The sequence below is a fragment of the Salvelinus fontinalis genome, chromosome 13, assembly GCF_029448725.1.
Source record: "Salvelinus fontinalis isolate EN_2023a chromosome 13, ASM2944872v1, whole genome shotgun sequence".
Classification (NCBI taxonomy): Eukaryota; Metazoa; Chordata; class Actinopteri; order Salmoniformes; family Salmonidae; genus Salvelinus; species Salvelinus fontinalis.
This window is the reverse complement of record NC_074677.1, coordinates 33759478-33778100: the sequence shown is the minus strand read 5'-3', so window position 1 is coordinate 33778100 and position 18623 is coordinate 33759478. Positions and strand designations below refer to the sequence as shown.

The 18623-nt window shown below is 43.4% G+C and overlaps 3 protein-coding genes across 3 annotated transcripts in view; 2 read left to right on the top strand and 1 right to left on the bottom strand.

The window, feature by feature from the left end:
• Positions 1-6987: 6987 nt before the first annotated feature.
• Positions 6988-8453, top strand: LOC129867834 (glucose-dependent insulinotropic receptor-like). The gene is made up of 2 exons (XM_055941322.1): positions 6988-7558; positions 7813-8453. The coding sequence occupies exons 1-2, from the start codon at positions 6988-6990 to the stop codon at positions 8451-8453; spliced, it is 1212 nt and encodes a 403-aa protein (XP_055797297.1).
• A 1002-nt stretch (positions 8454-9455) lies between these two features.
• On the top strand, positions 9456-13173 carry LOC129868473 (RNA-binding motif protein, X-linked 2-like). Its single transcript, XM_055942488.1, has 6 exons — positions 9456-9555; positions 10182-10297; positions 10514-10565; positions 10778-10907; positions 11064-11244; positions 12274-13173. The coding sequence occupies exons 1-6, from the start codon at positions 9551-9553 to the stop codon at positions 12813-12815; spliced, it is 1026 nt and encodes a 341-aa protein (XP_055798463.1). The 5' UTR covers positions 9456-9550; the 3' UTR covers positions 12816-13173.
• Positions 13174-13191: 18 nt separating this feature from the next.
• LOC129868474 (E3 ubiquitin-protein ligase Siah2-like) overlaps positions 13192-18623 on the bottom strand; it is a 40096-nt gene continuing 34664 nt past the window's right edge. Inside the window, exon 2 of the mRNA XM_055942489.1 lies at positions 13192-17954. Within this exon, the coding sequence (XP_055798464.1) occupies positions 17403-17954 (552 nt within the window). The 3' untranslated portion in view covers positions 13192-17402. The remainder of the gene's footprint in view (positions 17955-18623) is intronic.

The following is an 18623-nucleotide window of genomic DNA, read 5'->3' as shown; positions in this document are numbered from 1 at the left end:
CAAACCTCAAAAGACTACTCAAAAATACACAAGAACTAAACCAGAGAACCTCTGGAAAATGCAATAAGAGAACTATATGTTTCACACAAAAAGGCTTGGGCTGGGTGCTAACATACACACACTGAGCAAAGAACTGAGGAACACACAGGGTTTAAATACTAACAAGGGAACGACACACAGGTGCAAACAATAAAAGAGCAAGGAAAAAACAAAAGGTTCAAAAAAGGTGCAATGGGGACATCTAGTGACAAAAACCAGAACAGTCCTGGCCAAAACCTGACAGGATGTTATGCGTCCTTTTCAGTACTCTAAATGCCCTGTTCCTACTTCTCACCATTTCCCCACACTCCTCTGTCCACCATGGGACTGCTTTCCTCCTCCTCCTCCTCCTCCTCCTCCCTGAACTCTTAGGTATAGTATCAGTAGCTGCCCCCACTAAAGCGTTTCTCACCCAGTTATTCATAATATCCACATCCCCACTCACCTGCTATCACCTGCGCACTCAGCTCCTGAAACGGATCCCACTTTGCCCTTCCAAATGTAACAGTATAACTTTACGTCGTCCCCTCGCCCCGACACGGGCGCGAACCAGGGACCCTCTGCACACATCGACAACGGTCGCCCACGAAGCGTCGTTACCCATCGCTCCACAAAAGCCGCGGCCCTTGCAGGGCAAGGGGCAACACTACTTAAGTCTCAGAGCAAGTGACGTAACTGATTGAAATGCTACTAGCGCGTACCCGCTAACTAGCTAGCCATTTCACATCCGTTACACTCACCCCCCTTTCAACCTCCTCCTTTTCCACAGCAACCAGTGATCCGGGTCAACAGCATCAATGTAACAGTATAACTTTACGTCGTCCCCTCGCCCCGACACGGGCGCGAACCAGGGACCCTCTGCACACATCAACAACGGTCGCCCACGAAGCACGGTCGTTACCCATCGCTCCACAAAGGCCGCGGCTTTTGCAGAGCAAGGGGCAACACTACTTAAGTCTCAGAGCAAGTGATGTAACTGATTGAAATGCTACTAGCGCGTACCCGCTAACTAGCTAGCCATTTCACATCCGTTACACAAACACCCACCTGCCTACTCCAAATGCCCATCCCCCCTCCCCATCTATCATGTAGTACTAGGTAAATATAAATCATACTATCAATTACACCAGATTATGTTGTGAGGGAAACCCATTAAGCATGTGACGTCAGGCCACTTCTTTGTTTTGGTCCTCCGTCTTTTGTTTGTTTGTCTATTCCAGACTGACCTTGGTTTCAATGTCCCCAGACCGGTCTATATTTGGCCCAAACATAGACGTTCAGATTTGGTCCAGATTTAGCCCAAACATAGACTATATAATTGATCAATAAATCTGAACCAATCATAGATATAAATGTTTCACAAGTTTGGACAGCACAGTACAGTAAAGCACGGCAGAGTACAGTACAATACAGTACAGTAAAGACAAGTAGAGTATAGTACAGTAGAGTACAATACAGTACAGCACACTACAGTACAATCAAGTAAAGAAAAGTAAAATATAGTGTACTGTATTGTACCCTACTTTACTCTAATGTTCTCTACTGTACTAAATTAAACTGTAATGTACTGTACTCTACTTTACTGAATAAAACTGTCCTGTACCGTACCATACTGTACTTTACTGTACTCTTCCGTGTTCTACTGTGCTCTACTGTACTAAAGTGTGCTGTACTGTAATGGGATGTTCAATCTTGTGAAACATAGCCTAGACGTCTGTGATTCATTCAGATTTGGATCTGGTCCACACCTGCCAAATTTGTACTTGTTTTGGAGCGGAGTTTATTAAAATAATACCCAGCATGCGTTGCAAGTGTTTGTTTTTACATTTACATTTTGGTCATTCAGCAAACGCTCTTATCCAGAGTGAATTAGTCAGTACATTCAACTACGATAGATAAACAACAATGTACTGTATCACAGTCTTAGCAAGAAACAATACATCTGTAACCGTTACTCAGAATGTTTATTCTGGACTTGTTAGAACGTTTTTTGCTATCAGTTTAAAAACTTTTGAAAAAGCTAACAGATGTGACAGATGACAACAATACTAAATATTATTTTGCAATCGTCAGTTAGCTCCTCTTATGAAGAGGCATGAAAAAGTATTATTGGGATATAATGCTTACTTCATTAAGAATGTATAGCAGTTTAAATATGGAAAGGTATAAAAAAATAACTATTTTATACCTAAATACCCACGTCCGTATAAGACATAAGACATATTTTCGACATCAGTACAAGACATATTTTCGACGTCAGGAAAAGACGTCTTCTAACATTTCATTCAGTACCTGAAATGCGTGTGATGTCAACGTCTGGAAAATACATATTTTCAACATATAGGCTTATAAAAAAATAAACTGTCAATTGAAAAACAAATGTAAAGTTTATTATATCAGTTTTGATACAGCATTAATTACAAAAGACTCAACTGTTATAACATTTAGCTAATCAAGTGGTACAAATGTATTAAACTATCTTCCCATAATTTGCACAAGTAACATTTTTTCGTATTATTTTATGAAGACAGCACCTACCACTATATGCATTCATGTAGTAGATTTAACAAAACTCAATCACATCAATTCCAGCAGGGAATATTTTCCATGTCCAGCGATAGCATTGAAGCTCATTGAAAGCATTAATTTCTTGATCACGCAGAAATAACTGATCAGTTTTCCACAAGAGGGCATGAAATGAATGACATCTTTGAATTATCCTGCAAACGGCTTTTCCAGCACTTACATTATAATGCAGGGAAATTGGGGCACTAACACAACGCTCATGCAGTTAAGGCCCACTAGAATCTCAACAAAATCTATTTGCATCAATAAAACATTGACATTTTTTAAAAACTATCTCCTGCTTTATTACAGTGAACTGCAATGAGAGCTTTTCGTCCTCTTGCTCTGTCGATGGCAGGTGCTCTGCAGGTCATCTCCATTGTATGGACAGGGTAAGGCAGGAGAGCGTCTCAGTCCTGGTGATGAATAGTGTTGAGGGACTCAACTCCGGCTCCATAGGATCAGAGAGTGGTGCGCATTAGCCTCATGACTCGTTGGTACAGCTGCTGGACAACTGTCATGAGATTCCTAAAATGGTTTGTCAAAAGAACACAAAAGACATGGACAGTAAGTGGTACCAAACACAGCAAATTGTTCAAGCCAAGGTTCTGTTTAACATGCTGTAGTAAATATTGAGCAAAGATTCATTATAACTTCATTAATTATTTTATGAATAATTACCCTAATAACCAAAATAAAAAAATACAATACAAAATAGATGTTGTATTGTCACATACACCAGATCAGTGCAGCGAAATGTGCTGTTTTACAGGGTCAGCCAAAACGGCACCCCTGGAGCAAATTGGGTGTAGTACCTTGCTCAAAGGCACATCAACCAATTTTCAAACTTAGGTATTTAACCCAGCAACCTTTCAGTTACTGGCCTAACGCTCTAACCACTAGGCTACCTGCCGCCAATATGACACTAACCGTGAGTCTTTTAAGACATGGGAAACAGTAACTCAGTAGCCACATATTCCATCTTCTTTTTACATCCCATATTGTTATACTGTATGTATTTCATTCTCTATCAAGCAAGTAAAGGTACGCCAACACATACAGAACAGAAGACATGTCACTACCTCAGATTTTTGCGAATTACCCCCAGATAAACAGATAAGACATTAACACAATAACACACACCATCATGACTAAGACATTTCTGCCCCTCACACAAATACAAACATACAGGCAAGCACACATATACACTGAAATACACACACACATACTGACACAGACTCACCGAGCGCTGATGGAGCCACAGTTGTTGCGGTTGGGGTTCAAGCAGAAGAGCGAAGCGACACAGTAGACACAACACAACAAAATGGACAGCAGTCGTCTCTTTAAAGTCATCTTCAGTACAGAGGAAACTCAGGTCAGCTTCAGAGGTCAAGCCCAAGACAGGAGGTAGTCTATTCAAAGAATAATAACACCTTCAAGATGTTTCTGGCTAAGGCAACCCGTAGGTGAGGAGTGGGCAATGCTAAGTGTAAATAGGGTGAGAATGACTACTGGTACAGGGGCATTGGGCACAATTACTGCTGACCAACAGAAGTTTTGAATGGCACTGAAAGGTCTAGTAGGGATGAATAACATTCCCACATTGTATGTCTGTGGGAGCCAGAGGTTTTTGTGTTTTTCCCCCCTTTGTGATCAAAAGGGGATCTTTACTCTACATGAAAATATTACTGTGTATTTGTATTTTTGTATTTATTATGGATCCCCCTTAGCTGCTGCCCCGGCAGCAGCTACTCTTCCTGCGGTCCAGCAAAATTAAGGCAGTTTATACAGTTTATACAATACATTCAAAAACATTACAATACATTCATAGATTTCACAACACACTGTGAGCCCTCAGGCCCATACTCCACCACTACCACATATCTACAGTACTACATCCATGTGTATGTGTGTGTATAGTGCATATGTTATCGTATTTGTGTGTGTGTATGCATGTGTCTGTGCCTATGTTTGTGTTGCTTCACACTCCCCGCTGTTCCATAAGGGATTTTTTTATCTGTTTTTTAAATCAAATTTTATTGCTTGCATCAGTTACTTGATATGGAATAGAGTTCCATGTAGTCATGTCTCTATGTAGCACTGTGTGCCACCCATAGTCTGTTCTGGACTTGGGGACTGTGAAGAGACCTCTTGTGGCATGTCTTGTGGGGTATGTATGGATGTCCCAGCTGTGTGCCAGTAGTTTAGACAGACAGCTCGGTGCATTCAACATGTCAATACCTCTCATAATTTCAAGTAGTGATGAAGCCAATCTCTCCTCCACTTTGATCCAGGACAGATTGACATGCATATTAATTAATATTAGCTCTCTTTGCACATCCAAGGGCCAGCCGTGCTGCCCTGTTCTGAGCCAATTGCAATTTTCTTTAGCCTTTTTTTGTGGCACCTGACCACACGACTGAACAGTAGTCAAGGTGCGACAAAACCAGGGCCTGTAGAACCTGCCCTGTTGATAGTGTTGTTAGGAAGGCAGAGCATCACTTTATTATGGACAAACTTCTCCCCATCTTAGCTACTACTGTATCAATATGTTTTGACCAAAACAGTTTACAATCTAGGGTTACTCCAAGCAGTTTAGTCATCTCAACTTGCTCAATTTCCACATTATTTATTACAATATTTAGTTGAGGTTTAGGGTTTACTGAATGATTTGTCCCAAATACAATGCTTTTAGTTTTAGAAATATTTAGAGCTAACGTATTCCTTGCCACCCACTCTGAAATTAACTGCAGCTCTTTTTTAAGTGTTGCAGTCATTTCAGTCGCTGTAGTAGCTGACGTGTATAGTGTTGAGTCATCCGCATACATAGGCTTTACTCAAAGTCAGTGGCATGTCGTTAGGAAAAATAGAAAAAATCAAGGGGCCTAAACAGCTACCCTGTGGAATTTCTGATTCTACCTGGATTATGTTTGAGAGGCTTCCATTAAAGAACTCTGTTAGACAAGTAACTTTTTATCCACATTATAGCAGGGGGTGTAAAGCCATAACACATACATTTTTCCAGCAGCAGACTATGATCGATAATGTCAAAATCTGTATTTGATGAGACCCTGGTGATATTGTTTGGACTGACCTCGTTGGGTTGTTGTTGCTGAGGGTTAAAACGAGCAGCAGGGAGTTCAGAAATAGTTACAGAGAGAGAGAAGAGAGTAGAAATGCATACACTTATGAGGAAGTTGGGTAGTAATTTATGCAGGGTAGATTTATGTCTCCCAAAGCAATGCTTCCCATACGTAAAACAGAAGTAGTTGACTGATAACATACAGTATACTGTACATGTAGGGAGATTCACGTCATCCTGTCTGGCAAATATACACTTTCTCTCTCTTTCTTTCTCCCTATCGTGTATTTTGCCTCTCAGTTTGTTTAGAGCTGTATAAATAGATACATAAAACACTTAGCCATGATGAGCAACTGATGAGACATAGATACAGTGGTTAGTCACAGCATATTTTGTACAGCACTGTGAATGTTAAGGGCTGTGTGTCAAGATGAAGAGGCTTCTCAATTCCTTCTATACCTTCTTTTTGCTGAAACTCATCTTAGACATTAGAGGAGCCAAGACAGCAGATAGTCTTTATTGATTATAGTACTGTAAGTGGGAGTAGATGGTTATTTTTCCTTTTGTGCCTCGATTTTTTTTATTCTGTGTGTTTTCTAAAGGACCCACATATTAGTCTACAGACAACTGCCAGATGGGTCTTCCCAAAGCAAATGGGTCTTCCCAAGAGACATGCCACAGAAAACTCTTCCTCTCTTTCCTTACTTCTCTACTTAGTGACATCAATGGATGGGCAAAAATAAAATCACTAATGACTTTATGATGAAGATACAAATGGCATCAAAAGCAGATCTATCTTAGTGTAGTGTAGTGTTGATGTTTGTACTGCAGACTACTGTCATTAACCCAGATTCAGTGGTCGTGGTGAACCCTTGTGGAAAATGGCCCAGTCATCCCGGATGTCTGCACCAGGGACTCTCTGAGGGGACTGGGATGATAACCAGATAGCAGGCTGGACAAGGGTCGGATGCAGAGGAACCACAGCTACAGACGAGAGAGGAGGGGAGATACTTTGCCCTCTGAGGAGCAAAGGCACATCGGGAGTGGATGAGTACCCATTGAACGTTCTTCATTTTTTCCTAAAGAGCTTTTTACTTAATAGCTCAGTTTATCGTTGTGGAATTTCTTTCTGTTATACAAGGAGTTTGACAGAGATTGATATTAAGTACAGTACAAAGAGGAAAAAATTGGTATTCGGATACCAATATACCACAGTAGGAGTGGATGTTGGTGGATATAATTTATTTGTTTTGGGGGGGAATCTCTCAGATATACAAGACTTAGATCTTGTAAAGGACTCAATGGCAGCTTACAATAAGACAGGCTGGATGGGAGAGTCGGGTGCCAACCTCACTGCCATGATGCCAGGTGTGAGACCCATACTAACCCCTGTTGTATACACTTTCATGACACCAGAAATGATGGGATGGGTCCTGAGTGTGGCCTCTCTCCTCATCATCTCCACCAACCTACTGGTGGTGGCTGCTCTCTTTCAGCTGATGCGCAGGAAGGGCAGTCAGAGCTGGTGCTTCGTGCTCAACCTGGCCCTGGCAGATATCCTGGTGGGCCTGGCTATCACTGGCATTGTCACAGACGTGTTTCAAAATTACAATACCGTGAACAATGGAACTATTCCAATTACTCAACCGCTACTCGTGATGCACTCCACACAGAAGACCAAGTGTTTACTCCGCATGGCCTTCATCATCTCCCCCTCAACGGCGTCCATCTTGTCCATGTTCCTGATCTCTCTGGACCGCTATGTGGCCATCAAGCTGCCGCTGCGCTACTCTCAGCTCACTGGGAGGTGGACCGTGACTGGGGCCCTGGTAGCGCTCTGGATGGTATCCCTCACCGTTGGCTTCCTACCAGGTGGAACAACTAACCTCAATTATCTTATTTCAGAGGGGACACATGTCCCTAACAACAGGGTTACATTTAAATTCAGGGGGATAAGCTGAGACTCAATTTGTGAATTTGAATGTGCTTCCTGAATTGACTAAATTGGAATTGAATTAACCCCAACACTGATTGTTGATCAATTTGATAATGAACATCATTATTTTTATTTTAATATTCAAAATACTATAAATATAGAAAGATTATTATTCCCCTCTGCTCCACAGGCATGGCATGGCAGCTCCAGCAGGGAGACTTTGAAAGCAGCAGCCTTTGCACCTTCTTCTCTGTCATCCGTCCCAAGGGCATCATTGTGGTGTTCTGTGCCGTCTTCTTCCCCGTCCTCTCTGTCTTCACCTACTTCTACCTGGACATTCTGAAGATAGCTTGCGGCCATCAGAGGCAGATCCGCCAGGCCGGCTCCAGGCTGCCCCAGCGCAGCCGCTACTGGGGCCACGTCAAGGCCCTGAGGACCGTGGCTCTGCTGGTGGGCTGTTTCACCCTCTGCTGGTGCCCATTTTTTGTGGTGTGTGCAGTGCAGATACTGTGTGAGGCCTGTGAGCTGTACAAGGTGCTGGAGAATGACCTGTGGCTGTTGGGGCTGTCTAACTCCCTCATCAACCCTTTGGTGTACGCCTGCTGGCAGAGGGAGGTGCGGCTGCAGATCGGGGCCCTCTTCTGCTGCGTTAAGTACAGGGTCAGGAACACAGCCGTGTTAGAGGCTAGTGAGAGATGTCAGACAGAGCTGCGTATACCCACTCATACTGTTATATCTGTGGACGATGCTATGAGCCTGGACCCCACCTTTCCCACGGTCACCAGTGAAGAGGGCCACACTGTACCGTTTTCTGCCTCAACCCCCTTGTGAATGACTTAGACATTTTGAGAACAACTCATTGGGGTTGATTGAGCCAATTTGGAAAATGCTTACTGTGGCAGCTTAGAGCTTTTTCCATTTCTGGCAGACACAGTTCACGTCACATGTCTAGCGACAGCGACTAACTGACAAAAGCAATCAAATGGGGAAAAAATAACAGAGTGAGATAATGGATGTGGAGACATCATGGAACCTAAACCATAGAACAGATGGGCTTATTTGCTTTTTTTGCTCTGTTTCCTCCACTAACCTAATTGATATTATCTCTGCAAAGTATGCACTTTGTCCCTCTCTGCATTCCCATCAACCTCACTGTCTATGTGTGTCTGAGAGGTATGTAGGTGTTTTGAATGGGAACAGTTTTTTTGATCAGTCAGTGATTATATATTTTAAAAAAATTGGACAAAGTATTTAATTTCTTGGGAAATTAGTGTGTATTATTACCTCCACTAGGGAGGTACATGGGAAATGTGTGTTGTGTTTTATTGCCAATACTTTCTACAAATGATTTACTCATAATGTCAATGTAGAATTTCTTTATTATTTTCTCATAAATTACCATAGTGGAAATATATTGATAAAAACTTGATATGAGGTAGGTAGAATATTATCGTTTGAGTGGTTGCTATTCAAAATAAATTATAGAATGCTTGGATGATTGATTATTCATTCATGGGCACTTCCTTGTCATATAAACACTTATTTTTAAGATAAATACGTCCATATTTTACAACTAGCCAATAAAATTACACGTTGTGATATGAGGAATGATGGTGCTATAAAAGTAGATTTCATATAGAAAAGAGATAATAAAAGTCTGTGTTTAGGCCAATGCAGTGGCATTGAAGAAAGCGTTTGCTTAATCACAAAATACCATTGGAATTGAATAATTTAATTGAATATTGAAATGCAGTTCTGTAGGACTTGTTTGTACGATTTTTATAATAAAAGTTTGTCAATACTGAGAACAAGGGAGCATGCCTTTGAACTACACCTCCCACAAACCCCTGTACGTAGTATGACGCGCCGGAAACTGATGTTGGTCATTTTAAAGTTAGCATCGTGTTTGCGTTCATGATAACTTCATAATGAAGTGAGTATAAGTGACCGATTAAGTGTTTTACATTTTGTATCGACTGTAATGATTATCTAGTTACCCACTGAGGTGTAATGGGGTAGTCATGTGAAGCGGTCTAGCTAGCCAGCTAACGTGTACTGCAACATCAGTCAACATGGCTAACGTTAGCTTGCTAATGATTTGCTGCTAGCTAGGTTATAATGACAATAATGTTCACGTTAAATGAATACACACTACTATATATAACTGGGTGGTTCGAGCCCTGAATGCTGATTGGCTGACAGCCGTGGTATATCAGACCGTATACCATGGGTATTACAAAACATTTATTTGTACTGCTCTAATTACGTTGGTAACCAGTTTATAATCGCAATAAGGCTCCTCTGGGGTTTGTGGTATACTCCGCAAGAACAGCTCTTAACTGTGGTATATTGGCCATATACCACACCCCCTCGAGCCTTATTACTTAAATATATTATGGTCTGTAGTTGCTCATGAGACGACCCCATGGGATAAAAAAAAAAAGCTTGGCCATGGTGGTTAAGAAAAGAGCAGACAGGATCAGCAGAGAGAATATTCTGCATTCTATTGCATGTTAAACTCTACCCTTTCGTCCTTCTCCATCTCTCTGTGTCCTGCAGTCCCCTGACCAAGGTGAAGCTGATCAATGAGCTGAATGAGAGAGAGGCCTCATTGGGGGTGAAGGAAAATGTGTCATGGCACTCTGAGTATAAGGACAGCGCCTGGATTTTCATCGGTAAGAGGCTGTCTCAAAGACACCCCTGCGATTGAATAGGATTGATCCACACCCTGGTATTACAGCCATGTTTAAGGTGTACTGTCAGCTGACCAGTTGGTGGCGTCAAAGTAGTGTTTTTTTAATTTTTATTCAGTCAGTGGCTAGCTCTCTAGTCCATCTCACCAGCAGTTATAAGCCTGTTTCTAACTTTAGTGTTTCTGTTTTAACCTGCAGGTGGGTTTCCATATGAGCTGACGGAAGGTGACATCGTCTGTGTCTTCTCTCAGTGAGTCCCATACATACACCCCTTCCTCCAATCTCTCCACTCACTGTGTCCTTTCTCTCCCCGCTCTTCTTTGTCTGTCTGTTTTTGTCAATACAATTACCTGTCTTTCCATGCTTATCTTCCCCTATTCCCTCTTAACCTTCCCCATTCTGAATAAATCAAGTGTTCTTTGCATTAGATTAGGTGTATTCTTGCTTCATGTCTGTCTGCAGGTATGGAGAAATGGCCAACATCAACCTAGTGCGTGATAAGAAGACGGGTAAATCCAAAGGCTTCTGCTTCATCTGCTACGAGGACCAGAGGAGCACCATCCTGGCTGTGGATAACTTAAACGGGATCAAAGTAAAGAATGGCAATCACTCACAGCTGAGAAGGAGAGAAGAGAGATTGAGACTAAACCAGTAGACATGCATAAATGAAGGTTAGACGATGCAAAAGACTTAAATGACTATCTCATTGTGTTGTGGTCTGTGTCTCTCTCGCTCTCTCGGTATCTAGATAAAGGGGCGGACCATCCGAGTCGACCATGTACTGAACTACCGCCCTCCCAAAGACCATGAGGACATGGATGATATCACTAAGCGCCTGAGGGAGGAGGGCTGTGCCCCCAAACTACCTGACCCTTCATCGTCCGAAGAAGAGGAGCAGTACGTCGTACCCGCGAAGAAGCCCAAGAAAGGTGAGAAGAGACTAATGGAGGTCCAGATGGTACAGGTCTGCTGCTTGTGTCAGCCTCATTAGACTGGGGATTTGAAATGCAAGAACTTTAGTCAAAGTAGAATGAACACTGAACAAAAATATGAACACAACATGCAACAATTTCAAAGATTTTACTGAGTTATAGTTCATATAAGGAAATCAGTCAATTGGAATAAATTCATTAGACCCTAATCTATGGATTTCACATGACTGGGAATACAGATATGCATCTATTGGTCATAGATACCTTTTTTAAAAAGGTAGGAGCGGGATCAGAAAACCAGTCAGTATCTGGTGATGGTGGCGGATGAATGACACAACACTGGGCCTCAGGATCTCGTCACGGTATCTCTGCATTCAAATTGCCATCGATAAAATCCAATTGTGTTCTTTGTCCTCGGCTTATGCCTGCCTGCCCATACCATAACCCCATCTCCACCATGGGGCACTCTGTTCACAATGTTGACATCAGCAAACTGCTTACCAACACAACATCATACAGGTGGTCTGCCATCTGCCCGGCACAAGAAGTGAACATTTAGTTCTCTGGCAACAGCTCGACTGGACATTCCTACAGTCAGCATGTCAATTGCATGCTGCCTCAACTTGAGACATCTGTAGCATTGTGTTGAGACAAAACTGCACATTTTAGAGTGGCCTTTTGTCCCCAGCACAAGATGCACATTTTTAATGATCATACTGTTTAATCAGCTTCTTGATATGCCACACCTGTCAGGTGGATGGATTGTCTTGGCAAAGGAGAAATGCTCACTAACAGGAGAGAGATGCTTTTAGTGTATATGGAAAATGTCTGGTATCTTTTATTTCATCTCATGAAACATGGGGCCAACACTTACATGTTGCATTTATAGTTTTGTTCAGTATAATTGCAAGGCAAGGACACGAGTACACCCGAGTAGTGGAGGATAACTTGGCTGTCAGTGTGCGTGTCATGTTCATATCTCCTCTTACCTGACCCTCCCTGTCTTTTCTTTCATCTCCAACCCAGACAAGAAGGAGAAGAAGAAAAAAGAGAAGGCTCTGAAGGAGGATAGGAAGCAGAGGGAGAGGCTAGCCCAGACTCACTCTGTGTCTCCCCCTGGGCCTGCCCTGGCAGTGAGGGTGAAGCAGGAGGAGGACCTGGGCTATGACAAGTACAGCCAGCGGGGGGCGCCAGAGGAGTGGCTGGGTGCCAGGGAAGAGAGACCAGGGCCTGGGGCAGAGCCACAGAACCCACGAGAGACACACAGGCAGGTGGACAGAGTGTTCCGAAATCGCCATGGGGAGAGGGAAGGAGAGAGAGAGAGGCCCAGGGAGGATGAGAAGAGAGCTGGAGGACTGCAGTTGGAGAGCAAGAGGACAGGCAGGGAGGAGAGAGAAAACCAAGACAGGGATAGAGAGAGAGACAGACCTAGGGAGGGAGAGAGGGACAATGAGAGGAACAGAGCGAGGGACTGGGACAGGGAGAAAGACAGGAACAGAGAGAGGGAAAGAGACAGGTCAAGTAAGCACAAAGAACACAGTCGGGAGAGAGACCAAAGGAGAAAGTAACAGAAGTGCCTTTTGTAGTCAAGACAACTGGACTGAGTGAAGTCTTATTCTTTCCTTCACTATAGAAAATCATCAGGAACTGGGACCATGAAGCTAATATGATTGGTTGTTTTATTTTGTTAGTATTTGTCATAAGCCATATCAAGCCTGTTGATTCAATATTCTCTTGTGGAGACTGAGCCAAACAGTGGATGACAACTTGAGTCATGAGAACATGGCCTGTTTCCACGTCAACAGCTTAGCGTTTTCAGCAGCAAAGTTAAATCGGAACTGGATTTCAAATGAATTTTTACCCTCAAACCGCTGTATAATGCTTAACTGTTGTAAATAAAATGAAATGTGTTTTTTTACAAAGAGATTTGGTTTCCAACAAGTCTTTGACAGATGCCTTATAAATAACATTTTATTTTTAAATTGGATTTCAAGTGATACAGAGACACATAGTAATATGGGTAACGCAAGATAGGAGCTTCCTCTTGGCTCCAAAAATAGGTGATTTTGGGTGAAAAGAGACTGTCCAAAACATTACACAATTTGTAATTCAGTGAAAAACCAACGACAAACAAGATACTTGGGGGGAAAAAAGGAATAATTCAGAACAAACAAAGATCGTATTTACATGATCACTAGCTCATACCTGCTCAACAGGATTTTAACTGCAATTCATCTGTATCGCTAAATGATGTTTAAAACACAGTTAATCATCTAAGACAGAACAAAGCATAGATACAGAAATACTGTATATATATCAAGAATAAATTAACATTGTCAAAACATAAAAAGGGAAAAAGAGGTAAAGCACATTCTGCCATTAAGGAAATGTTTTAATTCCGCCAAGAGGTTTTAAGTGTGTGAAGGAGCCTGTGGATAGTTGGCATGTGAAACACCGTAATGTCATCAGTTCTATTAAATCTCATCACACCGGGGCTCCAATGAAACTACCCAACTGGGGTATAGAGATATTAGAGAACGAGCCACCATTTTGTCCTTAGTAGATAGGAGTTAACCCTTCCTTATCCTCTTTTAGCTCTTCCAGTGGGGGGCCAGGCAGACAAGCCACACTCGAATAACTGGGATTTTGGTCGCCCCGTTGTTGTCTGGCTGCATTGATAGATCGTCAATGCTATACTATGTTAGTTACCTAGGTGATGTGATGTATTCAATGTTTTTTTTAATGACTTCTGGGTCTGAGCTTCACTTGTCAGACTGGTCAGAGGTCAACCGCTGCCTTCACCCGGGCCCCAGATTAACAGAGGCCAGCCTGGGATGGACAGGAGAGGAAAACGTGTGTCCCCCAAAGAAAATACTTGTTAGGGACCCAATTGAAATGAAGTAAAGAAATTGCACCCATACAGCTGTTATAGAAACATCCCAGGATAGGATTCGGCTAAACTTGGGAGAAAATAAGTATTGGGTCTGGCTGTACAACAGATGTCTATGACGTCATGTGTACTATGAATGTACAAGACATGGGTTGTATTTCCCGAGGTACATAAAGAATGTGTGTACTTTTCCAGGTTGTAGAATGATTCTAGGTGATTTACAGCTGGATGGGAATGTGTTTCTGTTCAATGTTCTGACACCCTGTGGGGTGGACACATCATACGGAACAAAACATTGTGCAAGAGGACAGCACTTAAGCAGATGAAGAGTTATAGTTCTACATGTTTTTTGTATAGCCTACAAAATGACAGCCTAGGTCAGGGATCATCAACTACATTCAGCCACGGGACCATTTTTGTTTTCGTGGATGGACAGGGGACCAGAACATTATTTATTTGAACCTTTATTTAACTAGGCAAGTCAGTTTAGAACAAATTCTTATTTACACTGACGGCCTACCGGGGAACAGTGGGTTAACTGCCTTGATCATGGGCAGAACGACAGATTTGATTTTTACCTTGTCAGCTCGGGGATTCGAGCGACAAACGCTCTAACCACTAGGCTACCAGCCGCCCCAAAACATAACTACAGAAAACTTGGGGGGCCAAATAAAACCACCTGTGGGTCACCAGTTGGTTAACCCTGGCCTAAGTATTCATTAGCATTTCTAGGACTTGGTGTTCATATGACAGTAGCTGCAAAGGATTTATATGTGCAACTGCCATTGTATGTTTAAGTTACATGGGTAGATGGACAGATGTTTTTGTCAGGTAATGGTGATGTAGACCTAAAGATGTTTTCATTTTGCTAAGTGGAAACAAATGCACCATGAAATCTAATTTTGTGGACACTGACTCTTAGTTTCCATTGATTTGATCTCCTATTGCCCCATAAACAATTCATTAATGAAATCCACACCGATTTCTGCAGTTCTCTATGGCTCATGATAACTGATCATGATAACTGATGCAGCATTAAAGGCTTCAAGCCCATGTTACAAAAAGGTGAGCGTCACAGTTTGCATTTTTTGCCGATATTACAGATCAGCCATAGCAATTGCAGAGCTGTCCTGCCCAAAGGATTGTATTGGCAGAAATGTTTGTCCACTCAGTGGGTAAGGCAGGGACACTGACCACTAGAATAAAATAGGATAGCAGGTAGTTACAACAGCTCAGAAAATAACCTCAAAACCTATGTACAACAGTTTGAGTAACCGTGAACACAAACACATCTCAGATTAACCGAACACAGAATCTCCTATCAGCTTTTAGAAAATATATGGTCATCCAACATTTACATATTACAAATACTTATAAGACAGAGCAGTGGGGCAAAGGTGATCAGCATAGGGTGATTTGGGATATACTGCAGTGTCTGAGAGCAGGAGGGGACTCTGTTGGGTTACAGACATGTCTGTGATCAACGTCATCAGAGGTACTTTATGAAAAGGTGGGTTTTTGTTTGCTTTGGTTGCTTGGTTACTATGACGCCGGGTGAAGGCGAGGTACATGGCTGGAGTACTATGGAATGCCCATTTCTACCCACAATGCCATGGGACTTTGCGCCAAAGTCCACAAAAACCGAGAGTCCGTTCAAGACACTGAGGGTGGGTCTGAGTGAGTCTAACTTAGTCATCCTCACAGATGCCTTCCCACCTTGGGAGTGCTAGTTAGGTTACGTACAAAAGTAAGGCTGTGGTGGGTTGACTGACCAGAGGGGAAGAGTCAAAACTACCCCCATATTACAGTATATCAATCAGAGCGTAGAAGAACTGAAGATAAACCAGGTTCTGCAGAACAAACGGTTTCAAGAGACATAAAGAGGAACAAATAAGAAAGCCGTGCCTCCGCCATAGTGTTCATCTCTGTTGGTGAGGAGTGGCTGCAGAGAAAAAAAACACATAATCATAACAGTAGTGGTACCGTCTCCTGCAAACATGTACGCTCGCACACTAGAAATATGATTTCTGTGTCAAAACAAACATAATGCCATCTTAAATATGACATGAAACCTGTTTTTCTTACATGAAATTGTATGACAATTGACCTTACCAAAGAAAGGGACTTCATTGTTAACAAACAAGCTAACCTTCAATCTATCAGAGTTTTATGCAACAGAGCTTGTGACTTTGGAGAAGTAACGTACCTTTGTTGTTTGAAAATTTCAAGATTCAACTTAAGATTGTTTTGCTTTTTGTTGTTTGTATTGTAATACAGAATCCATGTGAATAACTAGGCCCCAGGGTTTCACCAAACAGTGCTTATGACAGGTTTGATACCATGCTTACGATGGCATTATGCAACCTTTATGATGCATTATGACGAGAGCCTACAACCAAAACACCTGATCTGTGTCTTTATTCTACATGGCGGACATACATGCAGTCTTTTGCTTACAATCAGATCAGGATCTATCACCAATATTTATTATACACACCAGGGTTGGGGTATAATTGACATAGCCTAATTATTGAAACGGTTTAGTTTTGCGGTTCTGAAAAGTAAGGAGTTGGTTAGTAGTCAGTGCAATCCTTTAGGAGGGCATGAACAACCCCGGCTTAGCTCACACTAACCCAGACCGAGGCAGCACATTGGTCACTCTCAGACCCGACTCTGCCCATATGCGTCTGAGGCCTAATTGGTCCACTGACCAACTTACTGAAACTTAATTCGCTGTGAGGATTAGGAAGCTGCATCTGCAGGGGCCATTCACGGTTGAAGTGGAGGTTCTCTTAATACCGCTGTGTGGCAGCCAATTGACTGACCGCCCTTTCTTACACTGGCAGTGTCCTTCTTGCCTGGCACTGGTTGGCTGAGCAGAAGAGGAGGTAGGGGTGAGTGGGGTGGGAGCGGTTGAGGGGTCCTGGGGGCGGGTAGGGCATCAGTCATCAAAAGCCCACCGCATGTAGTTTACTGTACACTGTCTCCAGCACACACAATGAGAGGACAGGCAAACACCCTAACCCTGAAACTACTCTACAGCCCAGTCTCCATTCAAGCATTATGGGGAGCCAACGAGCCTCAAGCAGCAAAACACACACATCCTCTCCATATCCCACCTATCCTCTCACACACAGTCTACTGCATCACACAGGAGGCAGGTACAGCACAGCAGTCAGTCACTGTGCACCGGTTTCTGCCCATCGCACGTGTAAGTCTGAGAACGAGAGAGGCCTGTGGGTCTGTGTTTCCACATCTGAGCCGCTCAGCACATGGAGATGGTAACGTTGATCCCCAGGTTGCCGTTGTCGGCAAACAGGTGAGCGATGGACGTGTCAAAGACCAGACAGTCGCTGTTCATGATTGCGGCCGCCACACCGTCGTGGATGGAGCGGGGCGTGGCCTCCCAGGTGAGGCGCCGCCGGTTCCCGTTGAGCTCCAGGCGGTAGGCGAAGTTCTCGGCCTGCTTCCTCGTTCCGATGAGCAGCACCACGGCAAAGAACTGCTGGTGGCCCTCGTACTTCTCTTGCTTCTCCAGGACCAGCATGAAGTGGTGGCCGAAGCAGGACTGCATCATGACCCAGTCCACGGCCCCCGGCAGGTTGATGTCTGTGGCCAGGAAGACGATGTCCTCTCCCTGCAGGGTGGTGATGGACTTGTGGGCGTGCATCAGGTGGGGCATGACAGCCTCCAGGGAGCCCTGCCACTTGCAGGAGGCCCCGGGGCACGGGCAGGTGTAGGGACGGAACTCACACACCTCCTCGTGATCAGGCTTCTCACTGTGGTGGAGGGACAGCAGGCATCCGGCTGACGCGTACTGGAGATAGAGGGAGGGCGAGAGAGAAAGAGAGAGAGAGAATTGCTTACAATTCCTATGCATGTTGAGAACCTACTCGAAGTGGAGTGGGGTTGAATGACCCAAGAGATGGGAGACAGAATGGGAGAGGATGGACAATGCGGGGGAAGAGACAGAATGGGGTGGAGAGACAGAATGGGGTGGAGAGACAGAATGGGTGAGGAGAGAGAGGAGATGGTTATAAAAGAAGAGATGGGGAAGAGAGAGGGAAAGATATCGCAGAGACATAGGTGGTATGAAAAACAGAGAAGGCAAAGGAGGAAGTAAAGAAAGAGGGACCTATTGAGACATTGAACAATGTGTGGGAGGATAGAGATAGAGAGAGTGAGGCAGGGAAAGAGTGCAAGAGAGAGGGAACAAAGAAATAGAGGAGGGAGGGGGTGAGAGTGGCAGGGCACATGAAGGGTATGAAGAGAAGTAGATAAGAGTACTAGATGAGCACCTTACTAGATATAAACCCTCTGGCACTACAACAGCTTCCCAACACATCCATGGAGATGTTAGGGAGGAAGAATCTTATAAGATTGGATGGTTATTTTGTCTGAAAACAAAGCAATACCAGGCCATTAAACTGCTTGTCGAAGGGGAGATCGAGATACACGACATTGTTAGCAAGGCCGTTTTGAAAAT